Source organism: Labeo rohita, chromosome 5 (assembly GCF_022985175.1).
Source record: "Labeo rohita strain BAU-BD-2019 chromosome 5, IGBB_LRoh.1.0, whole genome shotgun sequence".
Classification (NCBI taxonomy): domain Eukaryota; kingdom Metazoa; phylum Chordata; class Actinopteri; order Cypriniformes; family Cyprinidae; genus Labeo; species Labeo rohita.
The window spans coordinates 3,771,471-3,786,069 of record NC_066873.1 but is presented as its reverse complement, the minus strand read 5'-3'; the positions used below and the strand labels follow the sequence as shown (position 1 = coordinate 3,786,069).

Genomic DNA, 14,599 nt, shown 5'->3' with positions numbered 1-14,599 from the left:
ACAAGCATTATCTGACTCTCCTCCTGACCGCAGACGCAGGTTTACAAGCCACTTTTCCCATTTTTTTCAGTTAATTTCTTGCCTTTTCCTCCTTATGCAACAGCAGATGTGAAATAAATAATAATACACGATATGAAATAAAACTTCTCGATTTGACCGATTTCCATAAACAACTGAAAACAGTCATTTTGAGATTCTGCTATTGATTCCTATAGAGAAAAATCACTTCCTGCCCTCCAGCTGCATTTCGCGCGTCCTCAGAATCACGTGATTGCAAACAACCTATATGGCAGCGTCCTCTTGTTTACGTCCCAGAATGCACTGCGCAGTGACGTCAATTGCCAAACTCAATTTGTACTGAAACTTGTATCTGATGAGTTTAGGCCTATCTGTGATTGCACATTTGTAATTATGAAGTTTTAATTCAGTACATTAAAACTATATTAATTGTAAATCCTACTGAAAACGCACTATAGTTAAAATTATTAGGCAGGACAACTTTACATTTGCGTTGTTAGTCACCACATCAAAAAAGCATGACAAATGTTTATGCATTTTTAATATACTTTTAAAATTATTAATTACAAGTGCACATTTAATAGACAACAATTAAGCGCACTTCTTTTTTACAAGTGATTGTAGTGTGTTGGTTTGTCTAAAAATAGCGCATATGTTTCCGGACTCTTTTTCTCGTTGATGTGACGTCATGTGACGCAACTCCAAAGTCCTGTTCTGCAGCCACTCTTCACACAGAAACATTTTCTCCTCAATGCTCACACCCAGAAGCTTGGCATCCTAATCCAACCCCAAAGCGAAACCACTCATATTAAACACTGCTTGCCTGCTGCATCTTCACGATTGCTTTTAAAATGCAATATTTGGGAAAGTCATTTACACTTTTCGTAATCTTCCTGTTCAGTGACTTGAGCTTTACGCGCGGTGGTAATGTGCTCGTGCTGCCGGGAGAATACAGTCACTGGTACAACATGCGCAACATTGTGGACGAACTGTTGAACCGCAATCACAGCGTGACCGTTCTGGTGAACTCAGCCTCGCCAACAGTGAACTTCACAGAGCAGACGAGGTTTCAGTATCTGGTATTTGACGTGCCTGTGGAGGCGCACGAGGTGAACAGTCTGAGCGAACAGCTGGTAAATGTCTGGATGCAGTACCCCAGACCAAATATGGTCCAAATCGGTCTCCAAATCATGGATTTGTTGGGGAAAGTGCGCGAAATGCACCTGACTATGTGCGGCTGCATGCTTCGTAACGAAACGCTTATCAGTCACTTGAAGGCTTTAAAGTTTGATGTGCTCTTATATGATCCCATGATCATATGTAGTGATTTGCTGGCGGAGATTCTGGACCTGCCAGTCGTGCTTTCTCTGCGGTTTTCGCTGGGGTTTTCCATGGAGAGGATGTGTGGACAGCTGCCCGCACCGCCCTCTTATGTACCGGTTCCTCCGACGGTGATGACAGATCGCATGAGCTTCATGGAAAGAGTGAAAAATATGATTGTGTATGTTGTTTATTCATTCGCGTTTCGGATGGCCTCGAAAGGTTTGGATGATTTCTACAGTCAAGTATTAGGTAAGATCCTCAATTATATAAATAGTTGACAAATGTTGTTTTTCCTTTTACCATGTTACCTGCGGTGGTAAATGCAGATTCTTATGTATAACTGGTGTTAAAGTTTGAAGTTTGATATTCGTCAGATATCCAGTTTCATATCTATTAACTCAATGCATTTTTCAACTTTTGAGCCCAAATCAACTTTTGTATACACAAACAAATGTCCATTGCACTCGCACACATACACATATAATATAGTGCTATGTGTATAAGTATGCATGTGTATATTATCCCAGAAAGCCAAATAAACAATGTAACTTTACAAGTCAAAATGTTCAGAGAAATGTCCATTCAGGCCCGGTTCTACGGGGGGTGCTTGAGGGTGCTAAGCACCCCCAAACAAAAGCAAAAGCACCCTCAGATAAAATTATTAATAGCGTATTAATTTTTAAATTAATGAACACGCAGACAGATGCACACACATACATAAATTCGCCAAATTAATACGTACACACAAGCTTATAAATACACAAGCTGAATTGTTAAAAGCGCACCTCGGGTCATGTGACACGAACCAACCAATCAGCTTCATCCTTTATAGAAACAACATTGAAAACTCAGCCAAGACGGTGAAACAGCTGATCATAGCTGTACAGGGATAGACATTTTTAAAATACATTTTGTAGCAGGGCAGTGCTAGAAAGCCATTTATCATTTGCTGAAACTAACTTGTCTTCATGGAGAGCGTAGGCCATGGTTGCCTAGTAACGACAGACGCCATGGGAGCGTAACTTATCGCTTTGGAAAGAACGCGTTTTTTTAGGCGCGACATGTGTACTGCTCCTAGATGAGCATGCAGTAATAACCTTCACAGTGTATTCTTGATGTTAGATGGCATTTGTTGAAACTACAATTACGATACTAGTGTAGACGATTTATATTACTCAGTCCTATTTGGTGGTACCGTTTTCATACAGTTCCATGCATATTTTTTGTGAGCACCCTCACAATTTTCAGAAGCACCCTCAGTGATTTGGTTCTGGAACCGGGCCTGTGTCCATTTTAAAGCACAAGACTTGGTGCTGAGCTTTAGGATTGAACTTCTGACCAGTCTGTGAATTACAAGTGCACATTCAATAGACTACAATTAAGCGCACTTTTTTTACAAGTATTTGTAATGTTGGTTTGTCTAAAAATAGCGCATATGTTTCCGGACTCTTTACTCGTTGAGGTGACGTCATGTGACGCAACTCCAAAGTTCTGCTCTGCAGCCCTTCACACAGAAACTTGTCCTCCTCCGCGGTTACGCCCAGAACCTTGGTATCTTAATCCAACCCCAAAGAGAAACCGCTCATATCAAACACTGCTCGCCTGCTGCATATTCACGACTGCTTTTAAAATGCAATATTCGGGAAAGCCATTTACACTTTTTTTAATATTCTTGTTCAGTGACATGAGCGTTACGCGCGGTGGTAATGTGCTTGTGCTGCCGGGAGAATACAGTCACTGGTACAACATGCGCAACATTGTGGACGAACTGTTGAACCGCAATCACAGCGTGACCGTTCTGGTGAACTCAGCTTCGCCAACAATAAATTTAACAGAGCAGACGAGGTTTCGGTATCTGGTAGTTGACGTGCCTTTGAAGGCACACGAGGTGCATAGTATAAGCGAACAGCTGCTCAATATCTGGATGCAGTACCCCAGACCAAACATGGTCCAAATCGGTCTCCAGATCATGGATCTGTTGGGCAAAGTGCGCGAAATGCACAAGATTATGTGCGACTGCGTGCTGCGTAACGAAACGCTTATCAGTCGCTTGACTGCTTTAAAGTTTGATGTGCTCTTATATGATCCCATGATCATATGTAGTGATTTGCTGGCGGAGATTCTGGACCTGCCAATCGTGCTTTCTCTACGGCTTTCGCTGGGGTTTTCCATGGAGAGGATGTGTGGACAGATGCCCTCACCGCCCTCTTATGTACCGGTTCCTCCGACGGAGATGACAGATCGCATGAGCTTCATGGAAAGAGTGAAAAATATGATTGTGTATGTTGTTTATTCATTCGGGTTTCGGATGGCCTCGAAAAGTTTGGATAATTACTACAGTGAAGTATTAGGTAAGATCCTCACGGATATAAATGGTTCACAAATGTTGATTTTTCTCTCACGTGCATCAGTATTGTGGACAAACTGACTGAGTTGTTTTGCTATTAAAGTTCTAGTCGGTAAAGTCTGCTTCAGGCTTTCATGCAATGTTTACAGACTCGGTGACTGAAACGTTTTGCTGTCTTAACTGTGGTAGTGAATGATCAGCAAACAACTTTTAATAGCAGATTCTTATGTATGAATTGCGGCAAAGTTTAACGTTTGATATTCGTCAGATATTCAGTTAAATACTCTTTGCACGTTTCAACTTAGCAAAAATCAACTTAGATATGGATTAATGCACAGGCTTGCCTAGCGGCCCCACGGGTGCAGGGGCCTCGGATTGGTCAGACTAAATTTTATTATTTTAAATACTTAAGCACAAACAAAAAAAGCCCTTCACTGGCCCATAAGAAACATTAATTCGTTGCAGAGCATCTGATAAAAATAATGTCTTGTATTGTAGAATGCACGCTCAGCACCGCCGAGAGTTCGCGCCATCATTAAATCGAAACTAGGGATGCACGATATTATCGGACTGATATCGGAATCGGCCGATAATGGCTTTAAAAGTAAATATCGGCATGGGCCCGATATGAAAAATTATGCCGATATGTCTTGCCCATAAGGGAAATATGTTAACTCAGTGTGCTCAGGGTGTGCTGGCGATTAGATCACATCAGCAGTGTGGCTCATTCTTGAAATAAAGTTTTGCCTGAATGGTAATTGCATTCACTGTTTTGGATCGCTGCATTTAAACTGAGAATGGACCTACAGAATGAGGCTTCGATGTGTGATAACAGAGTAAACAATTATAGCATGTGGCAGCCTCACCTGGGTCCTATAATGCCTGTTCAGTAAGAAGTAGGGATGTCAGTTTTCGATCATTTCCGTGATTGATTGTCCTTTAAATCTTTAACTTTAATGCTGCAAACTGGGTCTATTGTAGTGACATGTAGTGGCACGACAGGATGTACAATGCCACTCAAAATGCCAGCGTCCTCACCCGAATTATTATTATTATTATTATTTATTTATTTATTTATTTATTTATTTATTTATTTTTGGTCTTAGTAGCAAGTAGCATGACTATGAAACAAATACATGTAAATATGGTCATTTGATAAAAAATAAAGAGAGGCGCTGTTCCGTTTGGGATCATTTTACTGTTGGCTGTTTCGTATACCAGTCATTATACCGTTGAATGCGCCTTTTAAATGCTTTCACGGTGCTCCTTGTTGTATTTTGAAACACAGTCCCAATGTTTGCAATTGACATGATCAGCATTTTAAATAAACTGAACCCAAAAGTATTTACGGCGCGCGGCCACTGAACCTCTTTCACCGGCGGCGCTAAGGCAGAACACACTGTTGCTCATACGAACATTTTTACGTGAGTATTATGACACAAATGAGGTACAAAGCCTTTTTTAAAAATAATAATAATAATTGGTTAGCAGGCAAATGTTATACATAGCGACCATGATTAGATTCATGCCGTTCGAGCCCATAGATTTAAAGCAATACGCGGCTATGTGTTCTGTTTTGCAGGTAGATTACACATTTCCACGAACTATAAACAATATTTATAGTTTCTTCTCCCAAATCCTCATCATCTCACCCTTTAATTTCGCAGGTTTATTTTCTTGTCATTCACTTTTAATCCATGTTTTCGTATCTCTTACAGTGGTAAATATGCGGGTGGGAAATAAAAGATTACGTGGCAGTGAATTAAGAATTCGTTCATACGACTTATTAATTCGTTCCATTATTTTACAAATTAATAAATTACTAAATCGTAGGAACGAATCAACGAGTTGTAGTCATGAATTATGTCCTGTTCGTGTCCCGCAGCCCTGCCAAAGGGCAGTGCAGCATATGAAACAATTAGCCTATTTGTGGAGATTATAATTAAACATGAATTAGTGACTACATTTCTATTACTTTCCACGTTGAACACGCAAAGAGGTGCTTTTGGTGTGAGCGCTTTGTGTATAGATCCTGGTTTGTATTTGCTGCTTCAGCAGGAGTGCTTGCAGCGCGCGGCAAAATGAAGCGAATATTGAGGAAACGACGGCGGACCCAGGATTTGGTTTTCAAGTAAAAGACCGCTTTGTAAACCAGAGAAGATGAACATGTTGGTATTCGTGTGCAAAAAAAAAAGTACTGTCATGGTCAGTCAGTTTAGTTTTACTTTCATTTTGAAAAGCTTGTTATCTTTGCCATTTGCCTCAGGTTATGGAGGCTTTCTTTTAATATTTTTATTTATTTGATTCCTCAGTATTTGCTAAACGTTCTGTAATTTATTAGTCGGTATATAATACATGGTGTATTCCAGGTATGCTTTTTATTGTTTCCAAACAAAAGGATATATATCGGCATCGGCCAAAATGAAACGAAAAATATCGGCATATCGGATATCGGCAAAAATCCAATATCGTGCATCTCTAATCGAAACCGAAAGTAAAACGCGCCCGCAAGTTCAAAAGCGATTGAGAGCGACTCCCTGATGCGAGTAAATTAGGCTACATGACATATCTAGGTTATTATTAGTATATAGGCTATAATAGCTTGTGTAGTAGCTCTGTATCATGCTTGACCAAAAAGACAGAGATATTCCCATCTTTATTTCTGATGGTTTAGTTCACATTTAAAAGATTTATGACATAAAAACCACACATAACACAGCTGACAGACAAAGTAACACAGTTGACAGGACACATTAGAAGAAAAAAGAAAACTTTCTTAAAGATAAAAACTTTATTTTTATTCAACAAAAAGATCGGTTCTTTATCAGTTTCTTTCTCTCTCTCTGTGCTCTGGCACTGGGCTTTTATCCAGTATGCTTCACATCAACCGAAATGATCAAGTATTTTAAAAAAAAAAAAAAAAAAAAAAAAAAATAATTAATAATTTATATACTTTTTAACCTCAAATGCTCATCTTGTCTAGCTCTATGTGAAATCTGTGTATTCCGGTTCATGACAGTTAGGGTATGTCGAAAAACTCCCATCTCATTTTCTCCTCCAACTTCAAATTCATCCTACATCACTGCAGAAGTACCAACCCAGTGTTTACAAAGTGAACGTGCAAAGAAGATCAAATGCCCTTCACAAAAAAAAAAAAAAAAAAAAAAAAAAGATAAAACAGTGATGTAGGACAATTTTGAAGTTGGAGAAGAAAATAAGATGAGTTTTTTGACATACCCTAGCTGTCATGAAAGGAATACACAGAGCTGATGCAGAACTAGACAAGATGAGTATTTGAGGTTAAAAAGCATAAAAATTGTCAATTGTTTAAGAAAATAACAGATCGTTTAGCTAGACAAGACCCTTCTTCTTCAGTTGGGATCATTTAGAGCTGCATTTAAACAGCATTTTGGAAGTTCAAACTTAGGGGCAAGTCCACTATATGGAGAGAAATCCTGAAATGTTTTTCTCAAAAGAAAAAAAAAAAACAATTTCTTTACGACTGAAGAAATAAAGACATGAGCATCTTGGATGACAAGATGGTGAATAAATTATCTGTAAATCTTTGTTCTAGAAGTGAACAACTTCTTTAAATCTGTCATTGTCTTCACCTTTCCTAGCTTTCTGTCATCATGCCACTTCTCTCTGTGCTTCTGTAAATATGCAGCCCTTCTCTCGGGATCAGCATCATGCCGAGCCCTGTACTGGCGCTGTTTCTCAGCAGCAGATAAACCCATCTCCCTAAAACACAAATCACTCTGTTTAATGTTATGGTAGACTTATTTCAAATCATGGAGTCAAATTGAATTTATAACTCCTGAAATCAGTGTTTTCAAATGTGTATCCATAAAGCTTTTTAAACACACCCATATTATAATAATATATATTATAACGTTAATGAATATTATAAAGGTAAATGAAGTTTTATAATGCATCATGACACTTCAAGTTGTAAGGACTTATACACAAACATCATAACACTTTATTAGTCAAACAACAATTTACAGATAATGTACTCACCCCCTTGTCATCCAAAATGTTGATGTTTTACTTTCTTCAGTCGTAAAGAAATTGTTTTTTGAGGAAAACATATCAGAATTTTTCTCCATTTAATGGACTGTTATAGTGCCCCGAGTTTGAACTTCCAAAATGCAGTTTAATTGTGGCTTCAAACGATCCTAAATGTGGTTCTACATTAATAAATACATGCTTAGGAAATAGTGGGTTTACAGCATAGTCCCTTTAAGACAAATCATTTCACTCTGCGGCCATCACTGAAATGCCTCTCGGGCATGCAATCTGCAGCAACCTATCTATTTGAATGGAGAAACATCAAATTCTCCAAACTTGTTTGCTAGGCTCATGATTAAATTTCATATTTGAAAACACCAATGAAATCTGACAATAACAGCCTCATAGCTTATTTCTTAGATTCAAGTACCATATTTTTAAAAAAAACTTTTTTTTTTTTTTTTTTTGATGCTAGACCAGCCAACACACATGCACAGTCATGAGCACGAGTCTGCGAACATTGTGTGTTTCTGTCGGAACTGGAGCTTCTAACGGCAGATGCAGTGACACACTGACTTTACTAATTAATGATTGGCTCATTTATTTAGATGGCAGGGCTTATTCTCCATATTGGGCGTTGCGCTTTCTCCCATTCATAAGTTATAGGTGTGCACATTCTTCCTATTGTCACACCACTGAACTCTTTGAATTGGTATTTCCCTCTTGTGCCCATATATGGTGTTCCTGTTCCTGCCCACGTTATGTCATCATGAGTCTTAATTAAGTTCATTGTAATCAAAAAGTTGGTTTCAGTTCAGTGTTTGTCGTCCAGTCTTGTCTATGTACATGTGTTCCTGCCCTGCTTATGGATTTACCCGTATGGAATATATTAAAGACTTATGATTTCATTGACCTTCGTCCTCATGCTTATCCTTCACACATAGTTGTGACACTTATATACTGTATAAAGTCTTTGGTTCACAGCGAGTTATCAGAACTATTGACAGTAATGTCATGCAGTGCACTTGCGGGAGAGTTAGGCTACTGTGCATTAACTATATAATAAGTGCTGAAACCCTACTGTAATTGTTTGAATGGTCACGGATGAGCGATTTCCGCATAAAACTGATCATGCAGACCAGACTGTAAGTCATAGAGACTTGAATCTTGCAGGGATGGTAGTACTCACACCTGACTGAGGCTCGCCCCAGTCGGCCTGACGGGGTACACTACAGCAATCGAAAGTACAAAATCACTCATAACTCCTAAACTGTCAGTCGCAGGCTCAAATGTCTTATGTCGTATGCTAGAACTCCTTGTTCCAAACAACTTTGCCTCTAGAACCACTACTGTCAATCAAACCGTTTTTTAAATGATTGAGAAGATGTGCAAAACCATTCAACACATGTTGAAATTTACCACTTGGGAAGCTATAATGGGGTCATTTAGAAAAGGGGCCTTTCCAAATATACCCAAAAGTCTAAACGAAAACTCAAAACTTCATGAAACCCACTGAGCACATGTGGCCGGTGATTCTAAACAAGCATGCAAAGTTTCAAGGAGATCGGACCACAGCTGGCGCTAACAGTCATGTTATAAAACTAAACTATGGTAAATCACCTGGATTTGACAAAAATGCTTTTTTGATCATTGATTTAGGTGGTTACAGGCTTGCTAAATAGTATTTAATATATTTTTCCTTAAATACCTAAAGCGATTTAACCCCAGTAAATGCTGTTTGCAGCTATATTTAGACTTACATTTTCTAAATAAAAAGTGCTTTTCAGTGAATTTCAATTGCAAGTTTCAGTTGACTGAAAGTTTAAGTCAATAGTATCCATTATCTGTTGGCAAACTACCATCAATGACTAAGAACAAAGTTCAATGACCCTCCATTAAGGCAACATGACCTTTGTCCAAATCCTGTTGTGCACATAGCCTATACTATATTTGGATCTTCATTTCCCAGATCATACTGCGCTTATCCAGATGCAGAAATATTTCACTATGACTTCTAAAGCTTTATTTGAGATTGCTTGTGCTGGCAAGGTTTTGGTGTTGCCAGGCGAGTACAGCCACTGGCACAACATGCGTGTGATCATTGATGCGCTGGTCGATCGGAACCGCAGTGTGACGGTTCTGGTCAGTTCTTCGTCACCTACTGTACCACACACAGAAGGAGCGGTTTGATTTCAACGTGTATAAAGTCAACATGGAGAAAGAGCAGGCCATTGCCGTTTGGAGTGACTTTACTCATCTCTGGATGAATGACACATCCACCAAATACGAGAGAGTGTTCAACATCTGGTGTCTGGTGAGTGGTGACCAACTTCATGGTGCTCACTGCTGATATATGCAAGGGGCATGCTTCATTAATCTCATTATGATGTGCTTTTATCTGATTCAGTGATGCTATGCTTTGACTTGATGGCACAAAAGCTGAATATACCACATGTCCTGTCGCTGCACACAACATTTGCGTATACATTTGAGCGGCTTTGTGGTCAGATGCCTGCGCCGGCATCCTACGTTCCTGCAGCTGCTATGCAAGATCATCTCACTGACCATATGAGCTTCACAGAGAGAGTTGAGAACATGCTTCTCTACATCAAACATACGACTATATTTCAATTGAACATGAAGTTTACTAGTGACTGGCTGTACACTGAAATATTGGGTAATTTTTTTTGTTTTGTTTTTGGCCAGCTTTTACACATTTTTGCTTTAATTGTGCGTTAGGACATGTCTCTTTGGCATACAAAACTGGTAATTAAATCCATTCTTCAAGACAGGATTTAATTACTTAAATGGTGTGGAATAGCAACAGCATGCTTTAATAATGTGTGATTTTGCTACATTCATAATTCAAAATGGTATATTTTTCATTTATTGGTTTATTTAAATAGGGACAGAATGAGAAAAGAAAAAAAAAACATGATTCTAGCCAAAAGCTGAGGAAATATGCATTAAACATATTCTCAATAGAATTCAGTAAGATAAAATAATATTTATTATTATACAATTGTTTTGGTTGGTTTAGCAGTGGTCTAACATATACACTGGAGACAAGTGGCACAACATGTAAAAAACTAACAGATCAAGTTACACCAGTGTCTGCCTACACTGGATGTGGTGTAGATGCCTGGTTGCATTTGTAATGTACTGACATACACAAAAAAAAAACTTGTGGATTTGGAAAAATTGATTTTATCCAGTGCAAACAACCTCTAACTGTTGGTGGTTTTTGCACTGTTTCTATCATTGTGCTTCTTTTAGCAGTGGTCTAGGGAAAAACATCTTTTAAATCTGGAGACAAGACTGGTCACCCACAGTCCTGAGCCCCCAGTACCTGGATAGTTAGGTTGCTGCTGGAAGAGGTGCTAGTGAGGCCAGCAGGGGTCTGTGTGGGTCCTAGCACATGACATATGACCTCTGAATCCTGGACAAATTTGTCCATTGGCCTCTGACCATCCCCATATATTGATTGGCTTCATCATTTTCTCCTCTCCACCAATAAGCTGGTGTGTGGTGGGTGTTCTGGCGCATCATCCAGGTGGATGCTGCACACTGGTGGTGGATGAGGAGATACCTTAGATGGATGGGGAGATTATTATTATATCAATAAGCCAGTAGGTTGCAACAATAACTGCCTTTATCAGTGAGTCGCTGAATTTTTCACTCAACCAAATAATTGAAAAATGTGATTAATTTAGGAGCACCACTGGTGTGTTGTGTGTAGACACACAATGGTTAATGCATGCTGAAAAAGCCATGTGAATCACCTGTTTAGTCCAGAAAATCCCCAGCTCTGTTTGATCCACTGAGCCTAGCATGAACATCAGTCCCAACCAAAGTTGTGCTCCTGGCTGAGATAGATGAGTCGTCATATTTATAATATATAAACATAATATATTTTCATCAGCTAAAAATGGTTTTTAGTCAGTTATTTATCTTTTGCTGTAGTGTGTCGGTAGGAAATATCAGTTTACATTTCCAAACATTCATTTTGCCATTAATTGTAATAATCCAGTGAGATTTTTGTTTGCACAAGGAGTCTGACAACAGTCAGTGCTCCACACAGAGATCTGATCTCACCATCATCCAGTCTGTCTGGAATGACATGGAGAAACAGAACAAACTGAAACAGACTAAATCCAAAAGAACTGTGGCAAAGTCTCCAAGATGCTTCAAGAGACCTATCTGCAAATCTACTTGAAAAACTATGCGCAAGACTCCTTGTGCAAAAAAAAATCTCACTCGATCATTACAATTAATGGCAAAATGAATGTTTGGAAATGTAAACTGTTATTTCCTACTGACACAAAGTACAGTTAAACATAGAAATAACTGACTTAAAACCATTTTTTAGCTGGTGAAAATTCTGGTATTGCAAGTTCGGCCACCACTGTGTGTATATATATATATATATTATTGTTCTGTTGTCGCCATTGAAATATAGCAAGCTCATTGATGGTAAACCACTGCGAAATTTTAGGAGTCTTCTTTTAGAAGAAATCTTAAAAGTCTAAATGTGCACCATTTAAGATTTGTTTCTGCTCATAAACTTGGATGCAAATGGCCTAAAAACACAATTTTGTTCCTAGTATTCCTGGTGTGATGCTGCAAAATCCCTGTTTTAATTTAGCTCTGTAGACAGTAGACAGTGCTGACTTAAGAGTATTAAAAGCTTTTTGATATATCAGACTACTGTAATGTAGTATGAGACCACCGGAACATGTACAACACATACATTCAAAAGGTGTCACTGTAACAGTGGCAAACATGAAAAAATCCTATATGATAAATGTAAACTAATTGAATTGACTGGACTTGTTATGTATCATATAAATAATACCACAGTTATTGATAAGAATTTGACTTACAGTTATTAAATATAGCCATTATAACATTGTTCTCAATAATATTTGCATATTCCTTTACATACTACAAACTAAATGCGTGCATGCAACAATGCAAAATAAAGCAATTGGAGTAAAAGGGGGAGGGGGAGGTTTTGATTTATTATTGAGGACAAACTGTACTTACCCTCCATAATGCAACACGACCTTTGCCCAAATCCTGATGTGCACATAGCTTATAAATTTGGATTCTCATTCACCATTTCCCACTGCACTTATCCAGAAGCAGAAATACTTCAGCATGATCTCTGGGACTTTATTTGTGTTTGTACTGCTGTGTGGAGTAGAGGTTGGTCATGCTGGCAAGGTTTTGGTGTTGCCAGGCGAGTACAGCCACTGGCACAACATGCGTGTAATCATTGATGCGCTGGTCGATCGGAACCACAGTGTGACCGTTCTGGTCAGTTCTTCATCACCTACTGTACCGCACACACGGAAGGAGCGCTTCGATTTCAACGTGTTTGAAGTCAACAGAAAGAAAGAAGAGGCAAGGGCCATGTGGAGTGAGTTCACTGATCTCTGGATGAATGACACAGCCACCAGATATGACAGAGTCTTCATGTTCTGGCGAGTGATGACCAACTTCATTGTCAACGCTGAAGATATATGCAAAGGCGTGTTTTACAACAAGGATCTTTTACACACACTTCATGAATCTCATTATGATGTTCTCTTTTCGGATCCGATGATGCCATGTTCTGACTTGATGGCACAGACACTGAATATCCCGCAAGTCCTGTCACTGCGCGCAACCTTTGCATATTCTCTCGAGCGGCTTTGCGGTCAGATGCCTGCACCACCATCCTACGTTCCTGCAGTTGCTTCACATGATCACCTCACCGACCGTATGAGCTTCACAGAGCGAGTTAAAACCATGCTCCTCTACATCATACATACAACTATATTCCGACTGCAGATGAAGTTTATTTATGATCAGCTTTACACTGAAATATGGGGTAATTATTTTGTTTTTAGCTACTTTTATGCCTTAATTGTGCAGTTGTCTATGTCTCTCTCTAGCTGTTTAACCCTTGTGGTGTGCAAAGCTTATGGATTAAATCAGTTTGTGAATGAATATAAGCTACAGAATGTGACACCGTATTTAGCAAACATATAGGCTTTAATAACATGTGATCTTGCTGTGTTCATAGTTCAAAATTGAGCCTGTACGAAATCTTAGCAACTGTTACAGTGAAACATGAGCAAAGTTTTTTTTTTTTTTTTTTCTTAACATATAAACAAATAATGGTTATTATTCTACAACCATCTGTCTATTTGATTGCCTGAGCAATGCTCTAAGAGTGTTTTTGCACCACTTGTATCACTCTGTTTCTTTGTGTGTGTATTGCAAGCATTAGTAACGGGGACTCGCAGTGACTTTTTGCTGGTCACATAGAAACACAAGTAGGGGGTGACAGTGACTGTCTTAATGAGTGAGTCATTGAATAAGTCACTCATCTGATCACTTAAAAACAAATTTGTTATATATATATATTCCCCCTCGGTTTGGGGGTCATGGTTCGATACGATTTTGGTACAACAGAAAAAAAATCTACTATGCTAAATTTCTTTTCATTTATTTTAAACAGACAGTAGTACAAATTACCATTTTTTCCACCTACATGTGAAAATACTAAATATTATATCAAATTATAATGTCATATATCACTGTGTCATCGTAGGAACGCAAGTCTTTAAAGTAACATTATACTCCTTTGTCAGTAAGAGACATGTTCAACATTAACCAATGTGAGAGAGGCCTTTGGTTGCTTAGAAGTTATCCTGGGGTTCTTTGCAACCTCGGAAACTATTATACATCTTGCTTTGGAGGGATAATTTTTCATAATAAATAAATTACAAAGTACAGATTTTCATCTCGTTTGTTTAATTGTGTTCTCTTTGTCAATTTTCAAAACTTGTTTGAAAATCAGATTAAATTTTTGGTCATATTTATGCAGCAATACAGAAAATCTAAAGGGTT

General features: G+C 38.5%; 1 protein-coding gene across 10 annotated transcripts in view; it reads left to right on the top strand.

Annotated features, from left to right (window-relative positions):
• Nucleotides 1–14,599, top strand: part of LOC127165527 (UDP-glucuronosyltransferase 2A1) — a 196,047-nt gene that overhangs the window by 17,532 nt on the left and 163,916 nt on the right. The window contains exon 2 of one of the 10 annotated variants that reach the window (XM_051110241.1): nucleotides 3,230–3,692. The exons of 2 other annotated variants lie outside the window; for them this stretch is intronic. In XM_051110241.1, the coding sequence (XP_050966198.1) occupies nucleotides 3,230–3,692 (463 nt within the window). Of the gene's footprint in view, nucleotides 1–749; nucleotides 1,591–2,925; nucleotides 3,693–9,989; nucleotides 10,014–10,370; nucleotides 10,377–12,759; nucleotides 13,575–14,599 lie in introns of those variants that run through there. 7 more of the 10 variants (XM_051110244.1, XM_051110240.1, XM_051110252.1 and 4 more) reach the window with 7 other exon arrangements.